The 11628-nt window shown below is 49.0% G+C and overlaps 1 protein-coding gene across 2 annotated transcripts in view; it reads right to left on the bottom strand.

Annotated features, from left to right (window-relative positions):
* The window catches only part of TTC28 (tetratricopeptide repeat domain 28), a 712524-nt gene that overhangs the window by 223728 nt on the left and 477168 nt on the right, over positions 1-11628 (bottom strand). For both annotated transcript variants that reach the window (XM_069081377.1, XM_069081378.1), the window contains one exon: positions 3133-3640. In XM_069081377.1, coding sequence (XP_068937478.1) covers positions 3133-3640 — 508 coding nt within the window. The remainder of the gene's footprint in view (positions 1-3132; positions 3641-11628) is intronic.

The following is an 11628-nucleotide window of genomic DNA, read 5'->3' as shown; positions in this document are numbered from 1 at the left end:
GGACTCCTTGCCTCCTGTCTCCTGGCTCCTGGACTCCTTGCCTCCTGGCCTCCTGTCTCCTGGCCTCCTGTCTCCTGGATCCTGGACTCCTTGCCTCCTGTCTCCTGGCCTCCTTGCCTCCTGTCTCCTGGCTCCTGGACTCCTTGCCTCCTGTCTCCTCCCTCCTGGACTCCTTGCCTCCTGTCTCCTGGCTCCTTCCTGTCTCCTGTCTCCTGGCTCCTGGACTCCTGGCTTCCTGGCCTCCTGTCTCTGGGCTCTGGGTTCCTGGGCTCCTGTTCAGAAGAAGCTCCACCACCACAAGTTCTCAGGACTCAGTCTCCCTTCTTCTGTAGCTGTTCTGCCACCAGATCTCGGTCTCAAGGAAATTCTGACTGTGCCTCTCTGGGGCTTTTCTTATATACACAGTATTACCTACTTCATCTCCTTCTGCCAACCCCTTCCTGTTGTGTCAGTTAACAGGAGACAGGAGTTCATACCTTCTGTTCCCCCAATCAGAGATCAGTTACTAAGTGTTAAGTACCTGCTACTTGTGCCAACACAAAGGGATCTTCCAATTCAAAGTTACATTACCATTACAATGTACTGTCTACACACTTAAAATATCACCATGTGTATATGGGTTGTCTCCCCTAATCAAATGTAAGCTGTCTGAGGAAAGGAAGTGTTTGATTCCTGCCTTCTGATCTGTAGCACCTAGGATAGGGCCTGGTAAATAGCTGCATTTGGCAAATACCTATTGATTGACTGATTCTGAGGAATCAAACTATTCTTTGCCCTCAATCATGACTAGGGAGGTGGCACAGGTTAGCATCTGAGAGATGACCAGGGGCAATGGTACACCTGTCTGCACCCAGGAGTCCCTGGCATGTGCTGGCATGTTCTGTTAGTCCCAAATTTACACCAGAATATTAAAGAAATCCTTACTAAAAGCCTACCATGTACAAGACCTCCCATGCCTGGGCACTACTGAAGAAACAAAGAACAGTAAGACATGGTCCCTGCCCTCAATGGAGAGTAAAGCCTTAGAAAATTAGCCATAACTACCTTTCCCCCCCTCCAACTGCCCCATTGTTTCAATTGTTTTGTCCATTGAACAAGTGAGGCAAATTGACCAAAGTAAAACAAAATGGATTAGACAAAGCTTTACAAGGCTACTTCAACTGCAATTTTGTGCTAAGTCCTGGAAAATGTATATAATATGGTTTTCATTTTATTTCTATGACTCTATTAAATCAATTGCTCTGATTTTAATATTTTTCAGTGCTATCCCTAGGAGAGTATAGAATCTTTCTTCTCTCCTACTCACTACCTACCTACCTACGTGTGTGTGTGTGTGTGTGTGTGTGTGTGTGTGTGTGTGAGAAATGTGATTAAAATGAAAATCACATTTGGGAGAGAGGAGGGGCAGAAAGAGACAGATTAGAATTGTAGCTATATAAGGGAGGAGGGAGCTATTTGGGAGGAGGAGAGTGGGAGGTTTATATCCTGAGGCTGATTGTATGTGATTGTACTAACCCTGCCTCTTTCTCCTGCCTCTCCTTTCTACCATGAGTCACTGAGCACCAGGTCCAGCTGCTTAGTCCCCAGAGGAATATGGGGCCTCTCCAAAATACACACTCCAATGTATTACCCTGATTTTTGCATCCTGGTTACGGCTCTTCTGATATTTCCAAACACATGTAAGCCTCTCACATATTTTTGGTTATAAGAACCCCATAAAGCACAATGGTAATTCTTTGAAAGAGATTCAAGGTTTTATCAGCATGGGCCCTCCTCCTTCCAATGCAGTTTCTAATCCTTCCATTCCTTAGTAGATGAGGGCTCAGAACCAAAGCATTGATCGCCTGGGGTTTGACCATCTAGTGAGAAGCCTCTCCTCTCTGTTCTCAGCTAGGCTGGTCCTAGGATGACAGGTGTTATTCAAGTCCATCAAAACTTTTCCAGTCTCTGAGGCTCTGCTACTACCTGTATTCTACTGGAACTAGAAAGTAACTAAAATTACAAATTCCTCTGATTTTCTCTAGTCATTCAATTCATTTATTCTGAACTGTCATCATTTGACCCAAGGCAAGTACAGATCCACCAAATACTGGCAGTAATGATCTTGGGCTTCTCACTTCCATTTCTACCCAAACAACTGGACTGACATGCCACACCATCTTCATCCTGCCAGATGGCTCCCCATGGGGCCCCCATTTGACATCGTAGTTCTCTCTGCCCAGCCCCTCTTGCCTCTACAAAAGATGAAGGACACTACAAGACTGAGAGCCAGTTTGTATTTTTCTTTCTTTCCTGGGTTTCCACGGCCAAAGCATTCATCACCTAGGAAGGAGTTAGACTAGACAGCCTCCAAGGTCCTACCAAACTTTAAACTGATCATGCTCGCAGCCAGCTGACTAGCAAGACCCTCTCTATCCTTACCAAGGCTGCTTCTCAGAAAAGAGACACATTCTGTCACTAGGACCACACCTGAAGCCTTTCCAGTTGCACCAGGAGCACAGCCACACCCCCACAAGCCACCTGCAGAGGGATCCTCTCTAAGAACCAAGAGCCGACTTAGACGCACTCCTTGTTGTAACTGAACATCACCACAAGGGTCATATAAAATCAATATGATTTAAACAGAATTTTCTCATTTAAAAATAGAAGTCTGTGTTCACATTCATACCATTGATTTTATTTGTGGCACAGAGTAGGAGGCTGGGAAGCGACATTCTCTGTGATATTAAATGTACTAACTAAAGAAATCCCTTTAAAACAACCTCCAATTCCAGTCAATTGATGACTACCTAGGAAGTGCTTTTTCATTTAAACCAAACACAGCCTTGTATCATTTCATTCCCTTCTCTCTAATTAAATAAATCTGGTCTTTCTACATTGCAGACAGATTAAAAGGCTGGGGTGTTTTGTTTTTCGCATGCTTTAGTGTTCCAGTTCTAAAGTGCACTGTGATGACAAGGAAACTTGGGGGGTTGTAAGCTGGCTCTTCCCCAGAGCATCTGAAGGTCAGAGGCAACGTTCAACGTGAAAGGGAGCCTGCCTAGTGAATCACCCCTGCTGTGGCTGTTCCGCCAGATCTTCCATGCCTCCCCTCCCCTCCCAGCACATAAGAGTGAGCATCTCAGGCCTTACCCAGGTTGGAGGAAGCCCGGCCCTCGGCAGCTCGGTCTTTGAGGTTCTCAGCGATGTCTAACTGCTGTTCATGGTACTGCTTGGCCCTCTCCAGGTCCTGCATGCATCTGGCTGCATGCCCCAAGCCAGCATAAGCACGCATCTCAATGGCCTTCTCCAAGAGCTCCTGGGCCAGCTCCAGCACATAATTATGGTAGGACATGGCCTTGTCAAAATTCCTCCGGTAGTGGTAGGCGCTGCCCAGGTTGCTATAGGCCCGGGCCTCTTCTCGCTTGTTGCCCAGGTCCTTGGCTATCTTCAGATGCCGCTCATGGCACTGCACGGCATTCTCAAAGTCCCCCATGGCGATGTAGACGGCACCCATGTTGCCCAGCTCTCTAGCTTCAGAAAGTTCATCTTTGGACTGTTTGGCCAGAAGAACACATTGCTTGTGACTGGCCAAGGCATTAGGGTAGTCTCCGATGGCTGTGTAGACGTGGCCTAGGCTGCTCAGGGCTGAAGAGGCGGCCTAGGAGGAAAAACAAAGGGGAAAGGCTGAGAAACCCAAGTCTTCCAGAAAACTCTAGAAAATGGGATGGGATCGCAGGGCATACAGCACATTGCTCTAGACCCAGAATCTGAAGGACAGCTTTGCTTGCGTGTCATGGACCTACTCAGAGCTAAGAGTTATTCACCTATGCCGTGAAAGCAATCATCATGGTTATCTTTCTGCAGAGAAGAGCAGCATGATGGAGTCGCCAGAGAGAAGATCTCAAAAGCCTTCGAATCCTGCCTCAGACCCACATGCAGGTGTCTGACCCTTGGGGCACAAGTCCCTTCACCCAGGAGAGCTCTGGACAACTAAGAATGCCTGCTGGGCAAAAAGGGAGCTTCTTCCCAGGGCAATCCCAAGTTCAAGCCCCACCGCTGAGGCTGTTGTGTTGTGTTGTGTTGGCTATCAGAAATACTTTTTATTAAATAATGTAACGATTAAAAGGGCTCTCCACACACCGTCTCACCTGGTCCTCACACCCCTGGGGTTGGCAGCCTTGTGTGGGAATGCCCCTTTTACAAGTGACTCTAGGAAGGCTCAGCTAACAGCAGGGACCTGTCCCTTCTAGCCCTGATGTGACCAATTTGGGCCCAGTTCTCCTGATTCCAAATCTCAGGCTCTTCTACGTCACTTGGGAAGCTCACCACACAAGATGGGGAGAGACGATCCACACCTTTGGGCATGTGCCTTCATCAAAATCCGTGCTGTTTACAGAAGAATTTGACCTAATGTGTATGATGAGACAGATCTCTCTGGCACACTTTAAATAATGGTCAGAAGGTAGAAAAACAAACCATCAGCTTCATTCCGGTAGGCACAAGCTACTGAGGACAATGAGCCTCTTCAGAGATGGCCCCCACAAGCAGCAGGCCTATGCGGCTGGGGGACAGGGGCAGCTGAGGCACCCACTGGGGTGGATGAGCCTACTTTTGGCATAAGTGGCTGTAACAAGGCAGCAGGACCTTGGCACATGCATCTGGCTCAAGCAACAAGAACAAGCCTGCTGTGGGCTGGGTGGGAAGCTGTGGTCCAGGCGGCAGAAGTAATGATTCCGCCATGGCGTGAGTGCGTCTGTCAGATGGGGGCACAGGGGACAGTCAGAATGCTGCCAGGACAGAGAGGCAGCCGTGAAACTGGGAGCTTGCCCGGGAACATACATAGACCCAGATGCAGGAAGTGAAGCTTGGCGCTCATTCTGTTCACGTGACCCAGCAAAGCCAAATGGCCCTCCAGAAAGCAGATGAGCTGCAGTTCAGATCTGCACAAGCCTGGGCTCCATCCATATCCATCCCCGGCAGGGCAGATCCTGCCCTTCCCCACAACAATGTCACCTTGGATTTTTTTGGGTGGGGGTAGACATTTTAAATATACTGTTCCTTATTTATGTTGTCTCCCCATGAGAGAATGTAGGCTCCTAGAGGGAAGAGATGGTTTTGTTTTTTAATCTGTATCCCCAGGTCTTAACATGCTCAGCCTGGCATACAATAGCCACTTAATAATGGCTCACTTGTTTCAGAGCTAGAGAAACAGGGCTTAATAAAGGCTTGTGCACCGAGTGCTCTCAGGGCAGAAGCGTGACCACAGCTCCATTCCCCTGCATTGACCAAGAGGCAACAGGCACTGGGCTTTCCAGGAACCTGAGTATGAGCATAAAGGGGTTCACCAGGGCTGTAATGGCCACCTGGGGAGGTAGAAAGAAGTTGGGAGCCCCAGCTCTGAGTCCTATCTCAGACACTTACTAGCTGAGTGTCCCTGGGCAAGTATGGACATTCTCTGAGCCTTGTTCCCCTCCTCCTCCAGATAGCAATGACTGTGCCTGCCACACACACCCCCAGCTGATGGGAGAAAGGCTTTCAGTGCTACAAACCCCAAAGCTGGGCCACAGGAGGACGAACTAATGTTAGCAGTTCTAGTTCCAGAGCAGTTCTGGACTGTGGTCCCTGCTTTAAGGCTCCAGGCAGGCCTGGATGGGCTGTGCTTCCAGGACCCTCTACATCTGTTCCATGGTGTCTCCCAAGGACAGCACAGGGAGGGAATCCTGGCCTCAGCAGATGTTTCCTTAAATGCACTTTTTCAATCAAGGAAGACCCTGGAATCCCTCTCTTCCCAGATGAGAACATCTCTGAACATAAGGCCAGGGACTCCTGATTTCTCTCCTCTGCTGGTCTCTACTTCACTTTCCCTGCACCCACTCAAGTCATTGCTGTAACTTATGTCGTCAAGAAATGGCTCTTGTGTTGTCATTTCTCCCTCCCCATCCCTCTCACCCCAAGGGCAGAAGTGATGAGGGTGGGCGGGTATGTAAGTCCTCTGTCACTGAAGTGAGAAGGGGCTTTCCTGACTCCTTGAAGCCATAGCAGCCCCATCGCCTCATCACAGAGCAGTAGAAAGGAAACGTGGCTGGTGTCCCTCCCTTGGAGGGGCAGCATGGGCTTCTGGGAAGGACACAAGTTCTGCATGCCAGTTCTGCTCCTGTGAGACCCTCATCTGAGGGCTGGACCGGAAGATCTCCAGGGTGTCTTCCAATTCTAAGTCCTAGGACTCTCTCTCTAACTTTTCAGTGGGGTAAAGAGGGGCAAGAGAGGTTAACCTTCCCCAACCACCAGAGAGGGTCAGAGAAGATGAAGTGAAATGACAGTTCTGACCATTCACAGTGTTCTATCTCCTTTTGCTTCACATTACCTTTCTTCCTTGCTTACCTGTAAGAAAGTTGTTCTTTTAATGGGAACAGCATTGAACAAGGAGTTGGGAGATCTAGGTTCAGATACTGACCCTGCTACTGACTAGCTAAGAAGATGTGGGCACCCTGCTCCCAATCTCTGGCCATCAGTGACCTCATCTGTAAAATGGGCATAACCAAGCTTACAGCATCTCCCTCCAAGGATACAGAAATATGAACTAGCATTCATTCAATCACCATGCATTCATTGAAAGAATGTTTGTGGGACACCTGTTGAGTGTCAGAGTTGGAGGAGGTGAGAAGTGCAGATGAGACACGGCCCCTCACCTCAGGGAGCTCACACTCTATGTGGAAAATGATTCACAACACGACACTATTAGTGCATCAGACGGGAACACACAAACAGTAAGGTAAGAGCCAAAGGGAAGGCCATTACCCACCAGTGGGGAATCAGGGAAGGCTTCATGGAGGAGGTGTATTTGGTTGGATTCAGCAGACAGGGTTAAAGGAAGGACAGACAGAACTGAGAGCACAGAGTGTGTATAAGGAGCAGGTTCAAGAGAAGAGAGTGTAGTGGGGATGTGTAAGACAAGGTGGGGACTGGCCAGCTGAAAGGAAGAAGGCTTTCCCTCTTTGTCCAGGCTAGGAAAGCCCCCAGGTCCCCAAGGAGGCCAGGGCTGGGGACAGTACCAGCACAAAAGGTTGCAGGTCTTTTATTTCAATACTTAATGGATCTCTGATTGCATTAGCATGGGCAGACCCTGCACCGGCACAGATAGCAACTCCTTCACTGTCTTATTAGATGATCTTGTGAAGTACTATGTCCAAAAACGCAACCACTCCCAAACCCCAGTGATGTGGTAAGGCTAGTGCTCAGGTCAAATACCTTGTGTGACCTGGGCTCAGACTCCAGGAGCTTCTGAAGCCTGAGCTCTGCTGCAGGGAGGCAGCAAGAGAGCTCTTCCTCCATGGGGGTGGGCCTGCCCAATGCCAAGGGACCAGGTATGCAGCAAAGTGTGCTGGTGTTGTCCTTTCTGTCTGGGGTGTTCTGTTGGGCAGTAATGGAATTCTTCTGGAAGCTTGCATGTCCTTCTCAAAGGAGGAAATGGCCCTACGGAGGCCATCATGAGCCTCTCCAACTGGGCGCTGACGGTATGTGCCTCGGCAGTGGCCTCTGCTGACTCCTGCCACCAAGCTGGCAGCAGGAACTCAACATATTACAACTTTAACTAAACAGCTCTATTGCCATCAGTTGTCACAGCAAACAAAGTCTGGGTGTTTTACCGCTCCCAGGCAAACAGTCATGTAATGAGATTTATCAGTTAAATGAACTACAAATGAATAACTTGTTTTGGTTCCTGTTGCCTGGAATAAGGTTACAGCTGAAACTGGCTACAATTTCAAGCTGTTTAGCGAACTCACAAGACTACCATCTATGGGAAAGATGCGGCCGTACCACAAGCAGATGCTGACGCTTCTGACCCCAAAGCTCCCGGGCTGTTTTAAGCACTGAAGTGTCTGTGATCTCTGCGCCAGCATCACAGCCCTGGGCGAGGGCTGGGGGGGACAGAAAGCAGGCTGTCTGCTTCCCACAATGGGAAAATATGGGAACATCTGTATTCAAATAGAGAAATACATGCAAGTAGTTATCATCAAATACTTAGTTGGAATAAAACAAGATTTTTTCCTCTTTCCACAACAAATGAATCACTCATGGTCTTACCAGAGCATATAAGCCTGACCAGAGATGCTGAGCCGTGCCTCAAGGAGTCATTCAGCCCAGGCTAATTTTGCAAAAGGAAAGGCACCAAAAGAGTCTTGCAAGACCCCAGAATCACAGACGAGAAGAGGTGAGAAGGGCTTTAAAGACCAGCTCATCCAACCCCCTCAGCTTACAGAGAAAGACACTGAAGCCAGAGCAAGAGAGCCGCCCGCCCAGCCTGGGGCACAAGGTGCCCACCCGGGCACCCACGGGAAGTCAGGGAGAAGGCCAGGGGTGGACCCTGGGCCGGACGCCTCTCCACCCTCCCTGCTCCTCAGAGCATCACAGGCTGGGGCAGCAGGAAAGGTGGGTCTCACCTGAAGCAGATTCTCAGCACTCTTAGTTTGAGATAAATCTAGAAGGCTCCTCTTAAAGTGCCATACAACACATACGCCACCGTGGTAATGATAGTGATAGGGAGATGGAGTCCGATAATAGGTGTCATTTCATTTCAACTCAACAAACATCTATTAAGTTCCTACTATGTGCCAAAGACCAACAAAGACAAAACTGCGCCTCCCCCACCCCACACACACACCCTTAAGGACTTCCCATTTCATGGGCGGTAATGCCAAAGACATATAGAGGAGAGTTGGAAGGGGGAGAGAGCACTGGCGACTGGGGAAAGGAGGAAAGGCTTTGTATAGGAGGCCGCATCTGACAGGATCCTGGAAGGAAGCTAGGGAATTCTGAGAGGCAGAGGTGGGAGGAAGGGCATGCAAGGCATGGAAGACAGCCAAGGCAAAGGCATGGTGGTGGAGAATGGAACGTAGAGTCTGTCAGGAACAGTACGTGAGGGCCAGACTGGGGAATGCTTCAGAGGACAGGTTGAGGGGTTTATATTTTAACTAAAAGCCAACAGAGAGCCATAGGAGACTTTTTTTAATCAGAGGAATGATGTGTCTTAGGAGTATTAGTGCAGCAGCTTGGTGGAGGATGGACTGGAGAAAGGTAGCAAGGCTCAGGATCGTAACAACAATGAACATTTCTATAAGGCCTACTCTGCACCAGGCGCTGTGCTCAGCATTTTATAAATGTGACCTCACTGGATCCTCACAACACCTCTGGGAGGGAAGTGCTATTATCATCCCCACTTTACAGATGAGGAAACTGTGGCCATAGGAGGAGTTAAGTGACTTGCCCAGGGTCACACAACTGGTAAGTGTCTTAGGGTGGATTTGAACTCAAGTCTTCCTGACAGCAGGCCCAGGACTCTACCTACTGCACCACCTCCTGCCCCAATCAGGAGTTTGTTGAAATAGTTCAGGTAAAAGCTGCCAAGAGCCTAGATTAGGGTGGTGACCAGTGAGTGGAGGGAATGGGATGATTGTGTGAGATATTCTGCAGGTAAATCGCCAAGACCTGGCAAATGATTGGGTTAGAGGCAAAAGGCCAAGTGTGCCTGTGTGCCTAGGAGGGAAGAGGAGTGGATTTGGGAGGAGGGCAGGCCTGGGCTTGGCTGGGAGGAGGTGACACACCCTGTCTCCACCATAATGAGGTGGAGAAGCCAGCCAGGCATCAGGAGGGAAAGGTTCGTTCCAGCTACACCACTAGAGTTCAACTGATGCCATTTTTATAATGATTTATGGCTAAAAGACTTCATGTACAATATGGCCTTGATTCTCCCAACAATTCTCTGTGGAAAGTGTAGCAAATAATGATTGTCCCTTCTTACAGAGAAGCAAACCAAGGCTTTGGGAGGTCAGCTCATTCCAGGGGAAGGCCTGCCCCATCTGGAGAACGAACACTCTTGCCTCTGGTCATGGGAGCTGTTTGCCTTCTCAATGCCTCACTTTCCCCAGATGTAAATAGTGAAATGACCTCCATTATCCACTTCACAGGGCTGTTGCCTTTGCATGGAACAAAGTATAGAAATAGTAGCTGTCGGTATGACCATGATCTCTGAGGAGGTAATTCAAGGCTCCAGGCTCTGATAACAAAACCAGCACACACAGACTTGTAGAATCTCAGAGATAAAAGGCCCTCAGTGGCCACCGAATCTGAGACCTGCCTGAACATACATCCTACCCCAACATCCCTATGAGGTCTCCTATGTCCGGGCACTGACTGAAGATGGCCAGGGCTGGGCAGCCCATTACCTCATCCCCTTAGGGAAATCGCTTATTGCTGGGAAGCTTGTCTTTCCAAGAAGCCAAAATCGGCCTCCTAGAACCCCCAGCCCTCATCAGTGGCCTGCCCTCTCTCATGAGGACAGCCCTCCAAACACTGAAGCCAGTTCTCATCCCCCTCCCAAGTCTCCTCTGCTCTGGGCCAAATACCCTCAACTCCTTCAAAAACAGATTCTGGACCTCGGCTCGATGACAGCACTTGCTGTCTCCAGGCCAGCAATATTTGGGCTTTTGTCTAGCCCTAAGTGCACCTCTTTGGGGGAGCTTTTCCTGATCTCCACAATGTGTTTGTATTTTTATGTTTACAGTCTTCTCCTGTGATTCTGTTATGTTTGTCCCCAGAGGACAGACATTGTTTCCCTAGAATCTAGTGTAGTGCCTTGAACACAGGTAATTAATACTTGTTAAATTAAATTTAACGGAAAGATCCCTACCAGTGGCCCAGAAATCCTGAGCACCAGCCTGTCACCAGTGCTCTTCAAGGACAGCTCCGTTCTCTTTGGCCAGGGGGCACAACCCACCAGTTCAGCTATTCCTCATCAGTCAAAGGAAACAGACACCAAATGGCTGCGCAGTAATGTCATTCCTGGTCACCTGGTCTCCCTGAGCAGAAGTCCTGTTCTTCCCAGGTTCTTCCTCTGTTCTCCACTGATGGGGGGAGGGGAAGTTCCAGCCTTTTGGGCTGTCTTAGCAGCTCAGGAGTCCCTCCTGTTTTTCTTATCTGCTCAGAGCTTTTACTGTTGGCCTCTGTCACCAGCCTTGGCATTTAAATCCTCTACAAGCCTTTTGGAAGTGGAAGTGAATCTAGGAAGGCTACACCTCTCCCTTTCTGATAACATCCCCCTTTTCTCAAGACAGTTGTCTCTCTTTATGCCTTAAAATTCATTCTTGAGAGCTTTCCCTTCCCCCCATGACAGACTTCCTCTGGGAAACTGTAGTCCAGTGGAGCCTACCTCTGCTTTCACTATAGCCTTCAAAACTGGTTCTTCCAAAACTTCCTGCCATGTTCCTCTGCTCCATCACAAATCCCAAGAGGAAGTGCCCACTTTTTACCAAGGTTCCCATCATAATGGAAATCCCCCATCACTCCTACATCATCTTTTCATGCCAGGCTTAGGCTCTTCCCTTGGCCCCAGTCCCCAAACTCCTCATCTGTTTCTTTCTCACTTCCCCAGGTATGACAAAAACTGTTTTTTCTTTCTGCCCCCAAGGCTTTTCACCCAAATGCCTGCCTCCTGCTTCCCTACACAACTATTTATTAATAAAACCTGAAGCTCCACCTTCTCCCTCTACCCAGCCCAACCCTTCCTTCCTGTCCCTTTCAACAGAGAAGACCCTTCCACAGCCACATTTCAGTCACTTCCTAGCAAGGCTCAGAGATAATTAGGAGATT

Source organism: Petaurus breviceps, unplaced genomic scaffold (assembly GCF_028583685.1).
Source record: "Petaurus breviceps papuanus isolate PSGF00001 unplaced genomic scaffold, PetGlider_PUasm1.0 99, whole genome shotgun sequence".
In the NCBI taxonomy this organism is placed as follows: Eukaryota; Metazoa; Chordata; class Mammalia; order Diprotodontia; family Petauridae; genus Petaurus; species Petaurus breviceps.
Note: the sequence above shows the minus strand (reverse complement) of the source record. Positions and strands in the feature narration are given on the sequence as shown.